The sequence below is a fragment of the Chrysochloris asiatica genome, unplaced genomic scaffold (assembly GCF_000296735.1).
Source record: "Chrysochloris asiatica unplaced genomic scaffold, ChrAsi1.0 scaffold00031, whole genome shotgun sequence".
Classification (NCBI taxonomy): domain Eukaryota; kingdom Metazoa; phylum Chordata; class Mammalia; order Afrosoricida; family Chrysochloridae; genus Chrysochloris; species Chrysochloris asiatica.
In genome coordinates, this window is record NW_006408549.1 from 5602057 (window position 1) to 5619567 (window position 17511).

The 17511-nt window shown below is 42.4% G+C and overlaps 1 protein-coding gene across 1 annotated transcript in view; it reads right to left on the minus strand.

Moving 5' to 3' along the window:
• PTDSS1 (phosphatidylserine synthase 1) overlaps positions 1-17511 on the minus strand; it is a 67906-nt gene that overhangs the window by 44372 nt on the left and 6023 nt on the right. Inside the window, exons 2-4 of the mRNA XM_006859200.1 lie at positions 11923-12014; positions 4553-4597; positions 796-920 (exon numbers count right to left, since the gene is read on the minus strand). Of these exons, the coding sequence (XP_006859262.1) occupies positions 796-920; positions 4553-4597; positions 11923-12014 (262 nt within the window). The remainder of the gene's footprint in view (positions 1-795; positions 921-4552; positions 4598-11922; positions 12015-17511) is intronic.

Consider the following 17511-nt stretch of genomic DNA (forward strand, 5'->3'; position numbering starts at 1 on the left):
TAAGTAGGAACCTGATGTCTGAATGTGGATGAGTATAAACAGTTACCTCATAGGGATAGACCTTATAGATAACACAACTGAATAGAAAGCCAGAAAGCAAACAAACCACTATCACAGTGTCAATTCCAACTCATGAGCACCTCATGCGTGTCAGCATAGAACTATGCTCTACACGGTTTTCAGTGGCAGAGGCTTTGGAAGTAGACCGGCATGCACTGGGGTATACTTGTACCACCAACCTTTAAGTTAGCAGCAGAGTTCAGTGGGCCTCTGTTTAGTTCACAGTAACTCGCCAGAATAAGTATTTTTATTTCTACATGACAAGAGGGAAATAGATTAATAATTACTTTTTCCAAAGTCCTACAGTTAACAAGTGATGTTGTTGTTGTAGTTAAGTGCCATTGAGTCGATTCCGACAAATAGTGACCCTGTATAGGGTTTCCAAGGAGTAGCTGGTGAGCTTGAACTGCCGACCTTGCAGTTCAAACGGCTTTGCAGTCTGGTGCACTAACCCACAGCGCTACACCAGGACTCTAACAAGCGATAGAGAGGCTGAAATCAAGCCCTGTTGGATGATAACGATCACACTCTTCCTACCACAACACTCTGTGCATGTATGGGCTCCATTTCCCTGGACTGTGTTCCAAGTGGAAAACCATGCACCTCAATGACCTGCTCAGAGATCTGAGTTTTAGATACACACCCAGAAAATGTGGAGAAGGAACAATTTATAATGTAAAGGCATCGACTTCCTATATGCCAAATCTACCACTTAATTCTTAGACGAGTACATACCATGATATCGGCTTCCCTGGTGGCATAGCGGAGATTTGGATCCAGCCAATACATTATGGATTTCACTTGCTCGAAATTCAGGAAGAGGAGGAAGACCAGGAACAGGAAGTAGAGCACACTGAGTCCTGAGGGAAACAAAGACATGCTCAAGTTCAGGAGAGATCTGACTGCTAGACACACTGCATACATTACATATACATAATAGCAGACACCACAATAGTAATGTACACTGTTGAGACCTCACTGCAATCTGGTATCTTCTTTGATGAGAGAGTCTGATAAAGTTTTGCAGGAAGAGGTCAGTAAATGTCAGAGAATGATGCTGAAGCTGAGACTTAGAGGACCTGCAGACAAAGGGTGTATGGGTGGGCATGGATGAGCATCATGAGCGGGCAGATGGGTCCCTGAAGAGAACTGTTTAGGATGGGACGCATGTTGACGTGCTGGCAAAAGATGGGAATGGAGTGGGATGCCACAAAGGGGACACTCAGGGCCAGGGAGTGCAGGGTTTGAAGACCATGGCCAAGATTTCATATTGTATCTGAAGTGGCATGGAGTGGACTTGAAGAGGTTTCAACAGGGAAATGAGGCACTCTAAGAACTTAACAAAGGCAACTCTGGTTGCTTGGTGGGGAATGGACTTGGTGAGTAGGGATGAGTGTGGACAACCAGTCCAGTACTCTTTCAGTGGTCTACATTCATCCTTGCAGGCATTATTCTATTATGATATATCCTTGGAAGCCAGGATGGCCAGGCTTCATCTCTCATACTTCAGACATGTTGTCAGGAGGGACTAGTTGCTGGAGAAGTATATCATGTTTGGTAAGGTGGAGGGTCAGAGAAAAAGAGGGAGACCCCCAACGAGATGGATTAGCCAAGTGGCAGCATCGATGGACTCAAGCATGGTAACAGTAGTGAGGTTGGCCCAGGATCGGACATTGTTTCATTCTGCTGTGCATAAGGTCGCTATGAGTTGGTTCCGACTCAATGGCACCTGACAACAACAACAACTAAAAATGGAGTCCTGGTGTGGTGCTGGGGGATAAAGCACTGGACCAAAAGGTCAGGATGAACCACATGGGTCAGCAGTTCAAACTCACCAGCGCTCCTTAGAAATCCTATGCAGGGTCACTATTAGTTGAAATCAACTAGATGGCACTAACTCTAAAAATAGGAGTCCTGCTATGGCACTATAGGACAAGCACTGGACTGCAAATTCAGTATGAACTGCAAGGTTGGCAGTTCAAACTCACCAGCCTACTGGGAAACCCTATACGGGGATCACTATGAGTCAAAACCAACTCAGTGGCACTTAACTACAACTGTAAAAATCACCCCTAATGATTTAAAAATCTAAGTCAATAATATACTTTAAGAAGGCAGCATGTAATGCATTTCAGAAAGATTGGAAAATCAACCACCAGTGTCACTGGTCTCTTCTGGTGAAACCTGATAGAATGAAAATGATGTTCTGCAGGACAGCTACACACTGTGATACAAATGACCTTGGTTCACAAAACCCCATCCAAATTGGGCTCAACACTAATCTCCAATGAGCTGCTCCGGAGGAGAACATCCATGGCTGGAATGACAGCTATAGCAGCAAGCATTCCATCCCTGACCACTGTTTGAGCAGCCTTCTCCTTTATTGGCCATCCCCCCTCCCCACCATCTCTGCATGAGAGACTTCCACTTTCCCTCACCACCCCTATCAGCTCATATTGTTGTAATCAATTCCTAACACTTTGCAGCATCTGACATTTTTTTGGATAATTTATGGCAGGTTGGCCCTGTCTGTTTGTCCTCCCCTATGGCTTCAGTGCCCAGATCAGCAGGAACCACCCAGCAATACTTGGTGGATACCTGCTGAGTGGATAACAAAACACTCATCAATGAAATGACAAAGACAAAGAGATGGATCTATGATCTCGAAAATAGGTAACCTTTAGGGAAACATCCATGTTTAGAATCCTTTTACATTTTCACATAAGACAGTATTTTTCAAAGTTAAAATAATTCAATGTCTAATTTAGCCAATATCCAATATACCAAGTTTTTAAAAACTGATTTTAATCCACCTACGAGATTTGAATAATTGGACTAGAAAATTAAGTACAAACAAGATATCTAGTATTAATGTTAGACACTTAATCACAATTGTTGCCACGCTCAAGCCCAGTGATGCTGCCCCTTGGCCAACCCATCTCGCTGGGGGTCTCCCAACCTTGTGGTCCAGTGCTTTATCCCATAGTACCACACAATCATTTAGCTTCTTTTTACACTGAGGGTTCAGTATTAGGGGACGCTGCAAGGTCTGCATTTCAAACCCACCAGCTGCTCTTCGGAAACCCTAGACGGGGTTGCTATTGGTCAGAACTGGCTTGATGGCACTTAATAACAACAACATTAGGTAATGCTATAGGATAAGCATTGGCTGCTAACCATAATGTCAGCAGTTCAAACCCACCAGCTGGTCTTATGGAGAAAGATGAGGCTTTCTGCTTCCATAAAGATTTACAGCCTTAGAAACCCTATACAGGGTTGCTATGAGTCGGAACTGACTTGTAGGCACCTAATAACAATTAGGTATCAAATGTGTACTTGAAATATTTTCAGTTTGGGTATGTTTGGTTTGACTACAAGGTCGGTGGAATCCCTACACAGGAGTGCTATGAGTCTGAACTGACTCAACAGCACTTAGCAATAACAACAAGATAAAAACATAGTATCAAGGTATCTTTACATCATTCCACTTATGTGCTATTAATAATATGGGCATGGAGTCTAAGGGTGGTGTATATGGTTATGTGCTTGACTTCAAGCCAAAAGGTTGGCAGTTCGAATCCACCAAGAGGCACTTCAGAAAACAGGCCTACTGATCTGCTTCTGAAAGTCTCAGCCTTGAACACCCCATGGAGCAGCTGGACGCTGCACACACGGGGCTGCCATGATGCAGAATCAACTCAATGGGCACCTAACAGTAATGAAATCTTACAACTTAAGACAAGGCTACCTTTCTAGGGCTTTTTCTTCCTTTTGCAAGTTCTTTCTCATTTATAAAGTGGAAGAAATTGGATTGCAGGGTTTCCATCACCCACCCCTGACACATGCTGGCAAATGTACCCAAAGGATGCATCTGAGTTTGCACTGGCAAATAGCAACATCAAAAAGCATAGAGGAAAATCAGCAAACAAGTCAAATCCTGTGTATGTTAATGTCATTGTTGTTTACTGCTGTCGAGTTGGTTTGACTCAAGCGACCTTACAGAGGGTTTCCGAGGAGCACCTGGTAGATATGAACTGCTAGTCTTGCAGTTCAAACCAACCTAGCAGTCCAGTGCTTATCCTACTGTGTCCGTAATAGAGAAGGACATAAGAACTCTAGTGTGTTGAGGGGAGAGTACATGCATTAGGAGAAGTGTAAGCCATAAGTCATCACCAGGACTTTATTTTAGGGAAAAGTATTTCAATAACAAATTTATATTATGAACCAGCAAATAAAAAGCAACAGTTTTAACTCTAGAGTGATAAGTAAAACTGGCATATTCCCATATAGAAAGAGATTAAAATTTATAAATATATGTATATTCTGGAGTCCTGGGGCGTCATTGTAGGATAAGCACTGGACTGCTAACCACAAAGTTGGTGGTTCAAAACAGGGTCCTTGGAAACAGGGTCACAATGAGTCAGAACCAACTCAAAGGCACTTGACAATAACACCACCATATATATTGTAAAATATTCTATTAGACACTCACCAAAAACCATTCTCCATAAAGCTGGATGAGGTCGAGTAAAGGGACCTGCAGAGAAACAACAATATGCGATTAGGATGAATTGCTTTCAAACAAAGGGAAAGAAAAATAAAGACACCACCACTGATCTCCATACAGATAATACAATGCTCCTAGGGCTATATTTTGTTTTTTAACATAAATACTTTGAGGTCAAAGTCTAGACTGAAATGTCTGCTCAGTACTGTATGTAACAAGCATCATCTGTCATAACAGGCAACACTTTCCAAAACAGGCTCTTTTTTTTGTTTTTTGTTTTAGTTTTTTCTTTAGAACTCAGAATATCATTTCCTTTGGAAACAGTCTTTTAAGAGTGAGTAGGAGTCCCGGTGTGGCGCTGTGGGTTAATGCACCAGAATGTAAAGCCATTTGAACTGCAAGGTCGCCAGTTCAAGCTCACCAGCTGCTCCTCGGAAACCCTATACAGGGTCACTATGGGTCGGAACCCACTCAACAGCACTTAACAACAACAAAAAGGTTATCAGAATAGATTTTAAGTTTCTATTAATATACATTGTAAGTGAAATCTTCCAGCTGTCCAAGAGTCCCTGGGTCTCAGGTGTGTGTTAAAGAATGAAGAGAAGAGAAAATACTGCATGTTTTGGAAATGACCAGAGTGCTAAGTGACTGGCAGCGCACCCTTTGAGCTCTGAAACATGCAAATACAGTGGCTTTTGATCATGGACCATGGTAACAAAATACCCGTTACTTGGCAACGGGGCTCAGAGACAAAGATGCAGAATCTACACAAGTGAAACAAAAGCGTCCCAGGATAAACTTTTCCCTTACTACAAAGTGATCTATCTGTACTTCTATTTCAATGAAACAAAGAAACAAACAAACAAAAAAAAAAGCCAGCAGGGCTGCAATCCACTAAATCAATTACAATCAACTGAAGAGCTGTAACTGGCAAGCATTGAAATACAAGGCTCTAGTGGGCACCTGTCCTGTTTGTGACTGCCCAATCTTCCTGCATTTGAAAGACTGCCAATGTTATGAACCCCACAGTCTTAGGGGAGACCCTGGAGTTTTTCCCCCCTGCGTTCTTTAACACCAGAGCTTGGCCCTGCAATTTCACTCAGGCCAAACGACCTCAGGAGCTGGTCACACCAGAGATTTGTGTGGGGAGTATGCCCTAGCTCTCCCTCTTGCTAGCACTTGCCAGCCAGCAGTGTGAATGGGAGCTCCGATGATGCTGATAGTGACACTGCAGAAATGAGGACAGCCCAGACTCTAACCAATGCTCCCAAGGCTTTCCTCGATACAGTAGTTCAGAGGATGGTGCCTGCTCTTAGCCTGGAGCTTGGAGCCTGGTTTTCTAGCTCTCCAATGAGTCTGTGAACCAGCCAATATCGTTTAATAGGGTGTGGCACTATAGGAGAAGCACTGAGCTCCTAACTGCAAGGTAGGCAGCTCAGAGCCACTAGCCACTCCCCAGGTGAAAGACGAGGCTGTATGTTCTGGGACAGGTGTACAGAGCCAGAACCCCTGCAGAGGGCCATGATGAGCTGGAATGGACTCGATGGCAGTAAGGGGTCTAGTCAGCAGTCAGCTGCTGTTAGAGCCTATCTGATGCAAACCTTACAGTTTAATTTTTATTTTAGAACTCTAGAATTTTTATTCTGAACTTGCCGATGTCTTCTTAAAAAGACTACACCTAAACATGTCAAGTACTTCCTTACAATTCAAGTTCCTATTGTGAAAATCAGTTAGGTATCCTAAAACTACTCAGTTCTCGAGTTTGGTTAGTACAAGGTCAGAAGGTGCTACGTTCAAAAGGGGATTCTGCATGCTCGAAAATAATTGGGTTCCTGAGTTTGGGGGTAGCAAGTAATGGGAGTTCAAGTAGTAAAGGATTCATCTCAAAGTCTGACAGCGGGTGTTCAGACAGCGAGGACCACCTGTGTTTTAGAAAGGCAGTGGAGCAAACAAACCAGATTCCCCTTCCAGATAATAATAATGTGACTCTTTTTCTCTAGAAGTCATTAGAAAATTGAAGGCTCACATTGCCATAATTTAAGTGATCTTCTTTCCAAATGCTCTCTTCTGTGTTAGGTTGATGGCTCTTGACTTGTCACCATGAGTGATCTGTTTCATAGTGGCTGTCTGGTTTGTAACGAAAACTTCCTCAGTCTCCTAACTCAGACATAATATGCGACACCTCAGCTTTCTCTTGGCCTTCTAGAAGGTCCAATTCTAAATTTTAGGATCAACTATTGGTCTTGCAACAAAATTCCATGCCCAATTAACACAGCTGAGTTGGCTCTAGTTTGTTCCAACTCATAGCGATTCTGTATAGGGTTTCTGAGAACAGCTGGTGGGTATAAACTGATAACAGTCCAGTGCTTATCTTACAGCACCACACCAGGGTTCAATTAACACTTATAATCATATATTGTTGTTGGTAAGTGCCGTAGAATTGGTTCCAACTTACAGCGACCCTGTATAGGGATTTCAAGGAGCAGCTGGTAATAGGTTTGAACTTGTGGTTTTCAGTCCAGTGCTGATCCTACAGCACCACACCAGGAGTCCCACAATCATACAACTACATAAATGTTATTCTCAACATCAGTAATAATTATATCAGCAGTAATTTCCTGAACTCTGAGTGTGCCCGGGCTGTGGGATGAGACCACACAGCATCTTAGTTCTCCTAATGTGGGGCTGTTATCATTCTAACGTGGAACAAACAGGATTCCACCTCAAGTCTGTCCAATCCTAAACCTATGTATTTTCCTGGAAATGTTATCAGTCAGGCCAAGAGGATGAGAGCAGAGGAAACGTCTGGAGGTTTGAGCCTAAAGTGGTTGTTGTTGTTGTTATGTGCCGCAGAGTCGGTTCTAACTCATAGCGATCCTGTACAGGGTTTCTGAGGCTGTAAATCTTTACGGGAGCAGAAAGCCTCATCTTTCTCCTGCGGAACAGCTTGTAGTTTCAAACTGCTAACCACGAGGTTAGAGGGCCAGAAATAAGAGAGAAATAAACTTGAGGTGTTCAGAGTTAGTTTAGAAGGCAGAAAAGTGGTGGGCGTGGGGTTGAAGACTCATTTGCTTTAACAATGAGGAAGCCATAGGCAAGGTCAGGAAAAATCATGAAGGGAATGGAAGAGAGGACTCCTGGGAAGACAAGCAGGGAGCTGATGCAGCGAAGACATGTTCTGAAGTCAAGACGAGGTAGGTGGGGATCACTTTTGCCTACAAATGGTGAGATAAGGCCGTGACAATATAAACCGACCCTTTCAAAGATGACAGAGCTAACTTCAAAACTTAATTCAGGCTTTCTTTCGGTCACCCACAGTCTTCTTCCTCCCAAACTGCGAGGCTTGTCACAATCCCCTACTTCTTCCTGAGGAGAAACGGTTCTGCTCTTTTTCAAAACAGTATTTTAAGAAATACATTCTCGTAGCATTACTCACTAACAGTGTCATCTTCACAAAGACAGTAATATTGCTGAAATTAGTATTTTACTTTTTAATAATCAAGGTTTTTTCTTTTCTTTTTTTAACTTTTTATTGTGAATTGAGTGAAGGTTTACAGACAAGATCATCAGCTTTACATTCAACAAATCATACACTTTGCTTCATCTCAATGATTACAACCCCCTCCATGCAACAAGAGTTTCCCGCTTCCTCCATTTACATCTTATATTTCACAAATGAACAAAGCAAAAATATTTGATGTATACATACAAAACAAAATACAATATATATTCATTTAAATGTCCAAAGGGCACATTCTGCCAACCAAGGCCAGCATATTTCTGTTGCAGACCTTGAAACTTACGTCCACGTTGCTACATCACCAACATTTGGCTACTCAAGGAAGGTCACTTGGAGAGCTTCTCAGTGAGGGACAATGCAAGATGGTAAGCTCTTGCTTCTAAGACAAGACTTTCCAGGGCTCGTGGGTGCTTCCCCTGGCTTCTATAGGCATTCGTTTTCTCTCAACCACCGCACCACAGAGCAGCCAGCAATCTGTTTCCTCAGTGATCTTACAAACGTAGATTTCTTCCCTTGGGCTGGGGGCTCTGTGCTTCTTAGCTCCTTTATTTCTGATCTGATTGATGGTTCAGTAGTAGAGTTCTCATCTTCCATGAAGGAAACCAGGTTTGATTCTAGACCTATGTACCCCAAGTATATCTACCACCTGTCTGTGGAGGCTTGTGTGTTCCTATGATCCTCAACAGGACTGGTCAATTCCACAGACAAGAAGAAAGGCCTGAAGGTCTACTTCTGAAAATCAGTCATTCAAAACCCTAATGATCACCAAAGTCTGACCCACAACCCTACCATGAAGATGATGCAAGACCTGATAACATATCCTTCCTGTGCAAGGGGTCACCATGAGTCAGGGGCAACTTGGCGGCAGCTAACAACGACAAAAGCTTGACTCTTCAGTTCAGTTGATCGAGTGCAGGAGAAAGAATGGATGCTTTTTGGGGCAGCAACAAAGAAACAAATGTGGTTGTGTTCTGAATTGTGGTTTATCTTACAAGGCACATTTAAAAGCAAAATATTTTATTTTCTTTCAGCCTCAGAATATGAGACTTTCTAATTGTCAAGCAGATATTAACGGCATGTTTAAGTTCAGTAGAAACAAAAATCAAATGTTTTTGTCATGAGATGAGCTAGCATTTAAAACACTATCTTTAATATTAAAAAATCAGATCACTGCTTGATTCAACAGAAACAATTATAATTATTCAGATGGATAGGCCTAACCTTGTTCACAGCCTTGTAGTGTGTTCTAACTTAATCTTAAGGAGGTGAGTCTGTATGTAAGTCTCTTACCAAAGCCAGAAGTCGTTGTTGTTCACAGCCTTGTAGTGTGTTCTAACAATCTTACGGAGGTGTGTGTGTGTATAAGTCTCTTACCAAAGCCAGAAGTTGCCTTTGCAACATTACACATTTGAATTATCTGGCAAGAGATCCCTGGGGAAGGCCCTTTTAGTCACTCACAACTCTCCAAACAAATTCAAAACCTGAGAAAAAGTCCCCCTGCACCCCTAAAAGGCTGTGGAGTAGAGATAGAAAATGGAGGTGTGCAGAACACTTTACATTTATTTTAATTCAGAAGACAGAAATTTAACCTTCTGGATTGCCTTCAAACCTTGTGAGATGTAATTACCATTATTTTAACTCAGAGAAATCAAATGAGGAGGAAGAATAGAGGATAAACTTAGCAAAAGTAGGAAATATCAGTATATCATGTGCTTCAAAATACTAAAAAAAGTCCTGAATTTTGTTTCTCTTACAGGCAAGTGAAGACCCAAAGTAAATCCAGTGCCATGGAGTGACTTCCAACAAAATGAAAGAAAACTGCCCCACAGGGTTTCCAAGGTTGTCAATCTTTGCAGAAGCAGACTGCCACATCTTTCTCCTGTGGAGCTAATGGTAGTTTCAAACTGCTGACATTTTGGTTAGCAGCAAAGCACTTAACCATTGCATTACCAAGCCTCCTATTGTTTTTTAAGTGCCATCAAGTTGGTTCAGACTTACAGCAACCCTGTATATGGTTTCTGAGGAGTGGCTGGCGAATTTGAACCACCAACCTTAGCAGTCCAGACACAATCATATTTAGATTGATATGTAAACATTCAGGGCAGTTAAGTGCTGTCAAATCAAGTCTGACCCATAGCGACCCTGTATAGGGTTTCCAAGGAGCAGCTGGTGAGCTTGAACCACCGATGTTGCAGTTCAAATGACTTTGCATTCTGACGCATTAGCCCACAGCGCCACACCAGGACTCCTTACTTGGTCATAGGTAAGTACATTTGAAGTTGCCAAAACAGAATCATTCTGGGAATGAATGGTCATTGAAGGCACTTCCCCCAAAACTTCCTTTGAAGGAGGCAAATTTGGGGCTCTCTTTCTCCCATTTCCACTACTCAGAGAGTATGTGCCAGTGTGGGAAGTATGGAAAATAAGGTGGTAAGATGGGGCAGGAAGAGGTCTGCACAGTCTACAGTCTACTCAGAGAAGCAGCCCTTGGTCTCCAGGCTCCTGGAAAGGCCTGTAGTCTGAGCCACAGGCCCGGAGCACCCTTTCCTGGTCATCAAGCCATGTGAGGGGCTAAGTAAGTGCAGTAGTGAAGGTTTTCTATCAACTTGGCTGGGCCAGGACTCTGGATGGTTTAGCAGCTAAGATGTGGTGATCACTTCCATGAGGAGCCCTGGTGGTGGTGTAAGTTAAGCAGTGGACTGCTAAACATAAGATTGACAGTTCAAACCCACCAGCTGCTCCAAAGGAGAGATGAGGCTTTCTGTGTCCATAAAGATATAGCCTCAGAAACCTTATGACAGAGTAGCCATGAGCTGGAATCCATATTTTACTAAGACAGTAAAACATGACCAGGACAATGTCAAATAAAAATGCCAGAACCCGAGGCTCCCACAGCCGTCTGACGCTAGGCAGCTGGGTGGCTTCCTGTGAAACAACCCTCCTGGGCATCAGCTTTCCCAAGTGTCTGCAGAGCAGGAGATCTAGACGAGCTCAAGGATTCCTCTCCACTTTGCGGGCCTCACAAAGGAGGAACAACTCCGCAGTAAGAGAGTATTTTATTACCCCGCTGATAATAAAAACAGCAACAAGAGTACACATTTACTGGGTGCTCACAGCTTGCCAGCCCCTGTTCAGAGCAGTTAACACGCATTAATTCAGTTAACCCTTACAACAGTGCACACTGTTGATGCCATTTTACAGATCAGAACTGAAAGCACAAAGAAGTGTAGGTATTTCTCTGGGGTCACAGAGCTACGAGGAAGCAGCAGAATGGGCAGTCTGCCTGCAGAGTCCGTGTGATACTGATTACGTTCTTCAAGTTGTACATCAATTCTCACCCTCCTTTTCTGGAAGTGTACCTCTCTCATTAACTTACAATCACTACCCTCTATATTTTCTATCAAATCTTTCAGGAGTGGCTGTTGTCAGTTTGATCCCACATGGTTCTTAAAAGGACACAATGCTGGGGGGCAGTTGTGTTTCCTAGTTAAGCTAAAGTATTGCTTGGTTTTAAAAAGACTTCAGTGGATATTTTTGGTTTAGGATTAAAAATGATCTCAGGGGAAATAGTTTTGAGGGCTCACCCAGCCTCCATGGCTCCCAGAAATTAGGAGTTTTACATTTTAAATTCTTTTCTGCATTTTCTCCCTTTTAATCAGGATTCCTCTGTAGAATTTTTGGTCAAAACGTTCAGTAATGGTAACTGGGTACCATCTAGTCCTACATATGACTCAGATTTTTTCCCCTCATTCTGTCTTCTAAATGACACACATCTTAAAAATGCCAGAATGGCACAATGCACAGAAGAACTATGCTACAGCATTATATTACTTACCATTGGGAAACGCTAACACACTGATGATGAGAAAGAAGAAAATAACAGAGAGGATGCCCTTCCAGATGTTGTCTTCTGGACCCGAATCATCCCTGAAAACAGAAAACAAAATGAGAATTCAGCTTCACATCTAAATAGTTAAACCTAGGAGGAGCCAGAGTTCTATGCTCTAAAACTGAAAGACTACAAATCTTTTATTCTGCTGAGCAAAATCATTAGACACATACATACAACGTATCTGTCACTGTAATTTCACAAGGTAATACAATCTAACACTAAAGTCTAGTTTTTATAAGAAAGGCAATTGGCAAGCTTACACACAAATACATTCAAGCAAATATTTGAGAACCAGTAAGTTCAAAACCCCCAGCTGCTCCTAGAGAGAAAAATGAGGATGTCTGCTCCCAGTCTTGGATACCCTATAACAAGGTGTTATGAGTTGGAGACTCGATGGCAGTGGGTACCCAGATGTCAAAAGCTAAGATTTATTTAGAGGAAATGCTTTTTGCTGTTAAGACTAACTAAAGAAACTTCCATGAAGTAAAAAACCCAGAGCAACAATATGTTGTTAGGTGCCGTGTCTAGTCAGCTACGACTCAGAGTGACCCTGTGCACAACAGGAGAAAACACTGTCTGGTCCTGCACTTTCCTCATCATTGTTATGCTTGAGCCTGGTACTGCTGCCACTGTGCCAATCCACCTCTTTTCCACTGACTTTAATGAGAATGATGTCCTTTTCCAGAGTCTGGTCCCTCTGGATAACATGTCTGAAGTATGCGTTGAGGTCTTGCCATCCCAGATTCTAAGGTGTAATCTGGCTGCACTTTTTCTAAGACAAATTTGTTTGTTGTTCTTCAATCCATGGTACTTTTACTATTCTTCTCCAACACCAAAATTCAAATGCATCAATTTTTCTTTGGTCTTCTTTATTCACTGTACAAATTTCATAAGCCTATGAGGGGATTAAAAATACCATGGTTTGGGTCAGGTGCTCCTTAGTCCTTGAACTGATACCATTGCTCTTGAACACTTTAAAGAGGTGTTGTGCAGCAGATATGCCAAATGCAATATGTCATTTGATTTCTTGATTGCTCCTTCCATGAGTGTTGATAGTGGATCCAAACAAAATGAATTCTTTGACAACTTCAATCTTTTTTCTCTTCAATCTTTATTCTGTTATTTACTGGCCCAGTGGTGAGGATTTTTGTTTACTTTACATAGAGGTGTAACCCCTACTGAAGGCTATTGTCTTTGATCTTTATCAGTAAGTTTTCTAAATCCTCTTTGCTTCTAGTAAGTGAGACTGTATTAGCTGCATACTGCAAGTTGTAAATGAGTGTTCCTCCAATCCTCATCCCATGTTCTTCATATAATCCAGCTTCTCAGATTATCTGCCCAGCATAATACGGAATACATATGGTAAAAGAATACAACCTGATGCACACCATTCCTGTTTTAAAACTATTCAGTATTCCCTATTTCTATTTGAATGACTGCCTCTTGGTCTCTGTACAGGTTCCTCATGAGCATAATTAAGTGTTCTGGAATACCCATTATTTGCAATGCTGTCCATAGCTTGTCATGATCCACAATTGAAAGCCTTTGCATAGCCAATAAAGCAAAAGTAAGCATCTCACTGCTATTCTCTGCTTTCAGCCAAGATCTATCTGACATCAACAATGTTATCCCTTATTTCATGACTGCTTCTGAATCCAGCTTGAGTTTCTGGCAACTCTTTGTTGATGTACTGTCACAACCATATTTTAGTTACCTTCAGCAAAATTTTACTTGCATATGATATTAATGATACTTTTTGATGATTTCCGCATTCTATTGGATCACCTCTCTTTGAAATGGGCATGAATATGGACCTCTTCCAATCAGTGGACCAAGCAGATTCCAAATTTCCCGACATAGATGAGTGAGAGCCTCCAGTGCTCCATCAGTTTGTTGAAAGATTTCCATTTGTATTTTGTCAGTTTCTGGAGCCTTGTTTGTCAACAATGCCTTCAGTGCAGCTTGGACTTCTTCCTCCGGTACCATTAGTACTTGATCATATGCTACTTCTTGAAATGACTGAACATCAACCATTTCTTTTTGATACAGTGACTCTGTGTATTCCTTCCATCTTTTTTTGAAGTATCAATATAGGCGGTGGCAAAGCTGTTTCTCAGGAATCACAAAGCAACCACAAGATTATAAGAAACCAGGCAATCCATGAGATTATAGAGTAACTTTTATTAGATGGTGTCTTAGTTATCAAGTGTTGCTGTAACAGAAATTGCCCGAGTGGGTAGCTTCATCAAACAGAAGTTTATTTTTTCACAGTTGGTGGTGATAGTGTACCGTGGAGTCAGTTCTGACTCATAGCGACCCTGTACAGGGTTTCCGAAGCTGTAAATCTTTATGGGAGCAGAAAGCCTCATCTTTCTCCAGCGGAACAGCTGGTAGTTTCGAACTGCTGACTTTGCAGTTCACAGGCTAGAAATCTGTATTCAGGGTGCCTGGTGTGGTAGTGTGGGATAAGCACTGGACTGCTAACAGAAAGGTCAGTGGTTCATACCTACCAGCTGCTCCTCGGGAACTCTATACACAGTTGCTATGAGTCAGAACCTACTCAACGATGTCACTTAACAACAACAAAGGAGAACACTATTTTTAATTTGGATAAATGGACAAGCATTTCTTTTAATAAATTCATTCCGATTCATGAGGTGCCTATGAGCAGGAAAGTGGGGCAGTGTTGCCTTTCAGGAAGAGACACAATGTTTGATTCCCACTCCATGTACTTCATGGGCATCTGCTACCCATCTGTCAGTGGGTGTGTGCAGGTTGCTATGATTGTGAACAGGTATCAATGGAGCTTCTTGATTAAGATGGACTAAGAAAGGCATGGTGATCTACTTGTGAAAATCAGCCAATGAAAACCCTATGGTGGCAATGTACAGAAATTAACAGCCATAGTGTTAGAAACGTTGAACTTAATTTCCTCCCCCCCCATTTGTGTAGGGGTAGCACACTATATTAAATATGTAAGGTCTTATCTACATGGGTTTGATTACAGAAACTAACAAAGTATTCTCTAAATTATGAAAAAACGAACGAAAGAAAACCCTATGGATCACAATGGTCTACCTACAGCTAATGATGGGGAGGGCTCAGGACCAGGGAGCGTTTTGTTCCATTGTGCATGGGGTCACCAACTTTCAGGGGCTACTCAACGGAGCAACCACATGCACGTCCTTAAGAAACTTCAGAGAAACAAGCATTACAACGTGAGACACAAGAAAAGGTGTTTGGAGGTAGATAAACAGTCCTTCCTTTGAGTTTCCTGGAACAATTAAGAAAATGTCCTGAAAGGGGACCATCCAGCATGGATGGTCCAGAAGCTCGGTGGGGGTGGGAGATGGTGTACAGGTGGAGCCATGAGGAACTTCTAGTCAGAGAGGAGTTTGTACAAAGCTGCAGCCTGGCACTGGGTGTGGTTCTGCTGTATAGAGAACTGCAGAAGTAGGCCGACTCTGTAACAAACAGCCAGCACTTGCCTCAAGTCACGAGCATCCAGTCATAAAAAGGGCATGGGGCCAGCAGTGTGGAAGATGGACTTACTGGAGAGAGATGGAATCAAAGCCATGCTATTTCAAAGGGTTCCGGGGTGGGGGGAGTGCTGATCTGGAAATAGAAAGGAGACAGCAGTTCTGAAAGCTATTAAGATTGTAAAAACCCAGGTAAGGATGCTCTACATCAGGGATATGGAACCTTTTTATCCTGCCAAAATTATAACGTCATTCGTGAGCCAAAGAAAAAAATTAGACTGCTATATTTGGTGAACCATCTGAATGCTGTGGAATAAAGCACTAGACCACAAGGTCGATTTAAATCACAAGGTCAGCGGTTCAAACTCACCAGCTATTCCTTGGAAACATTATACAGGGTTGTTATGAGTAGGAACTGACTAGACGGCACTTAACAATAACAACAAACGTGCTGGCTGGAGCCCTGGTGCAGTGCTACACGGTAAGTACTGGACCAAAAGGTTGATTTGAACCACAAGGTTGGCAGTTCAAACCCACCAGCCGCCATCTCAGAAACCCTATAAAATACAAGGTTGTTACGAATTAACACTGACTTGAAGGCACTTATCTGGTGATAGAATTATATCCGAAGGACTAAACACGATTATTTAAAAATACACAAACATGAAATAAGAAGGAGCTCTGGTAGTGTAGTAGCTACAGTCGGGCTGCTAATCTCACAGACAGCAGTTCGAAACTACCAGTCGTTCAACAGGAGAAAGATGACACTTTCCACTCCCTGCATTAAAAAAAAAAAAAAAATTTACAGTGACCCTGCATAAGGTTTCTATGAGTCGGAACTGACTTCACAGCACATCACCACCACCACTACTAATGAGTGTAAGATGCAGCAATTTCTAGGTATGGCTCTCTGAGGTCAGGCACCAGCTCAACCAAATAACAAATATTTGAGTCACCCAAGTACCTACTTACTACAGCAGACTCCAAAGAAATATATGGCACAATTCTCCTTTTAACAAGCTTACAATCCTATAGTTGTCAAGTGCCGCTGACTTAGTTCTGACTCACAGAGAATCTGTATAGGGTTTCTGAGGCTATAAATCTTTGTGGGAGCAAAAAGCTCCTTTTTCCCATGGAGCAGCTGGTGAACTTGAACTGCAGACCTTTTAGTTAGCAGTCAGTCCAGTGCTTATTGTATGGAGCCACCATGATCCCACAATCGAATTAGGGATCCTATCAGACATAAATAAATAAAATATGTAAAAATATGCTTATTTAGGTAAAATACAAAATAGGATGCAAGGAGTAATAGGAGAAGAGAAACCTTAAAGAACAATGCTAATTGGCCCCTCAGGTGCAACCCTACAATGACTAGGTCCTTGTTCACCTCCTTCGTTTGTTTAATCCCAGTACACAATCACTACAGATGATCATTTAATACTGCTGGCTACACCAGGGCTATCTGTTACTGAGAGAGGAAAAACCCAGTGTACATAAAGGAAACATGCCCAGGCAACGGAATCAGCATTAATCAGGAGACTTTGTCTTATGGTCATTCATATAATCTTAGGAAAGACCAATGGTGTGGTGCTGTAGATCAGCACAGGACTGCGAACCACATGCTCAGAAGTTCAAACTCACCAGCTGCTCCTCAGAAACCCAATACAGGGCTGCTATGAGTCGGAACTGACTTGACGGCACTTAACAAGGAAAGAAAAGTGTCTTTCCTGGTGGTTCAACAGGCGTGTGGGTGATGCCATGAGTTAAGCGCTTGGCTTTTAACCAACAGCTCCTACTGGCTTGAACTTACTGGCTGCTCCATAAGAGAAGGATGTGGCAGTGTGCTCCCCTAAATATGTGCAACCTTGGAAACCCAGAGACTTTTCTATTCTGTCCTATAGGGAAGCGATGCGTCTCAACTGACTTGACGACAGTGGGTTTGACATCATTTCATACGTTCTGGTAGTGTAGTGGTTACGAATCAGGCTGCAGACCTTAAGGTCAGCAGTTCGAAACTACCAGCTGTTCCACGGGAGAAAGATGAGGCTTTCTG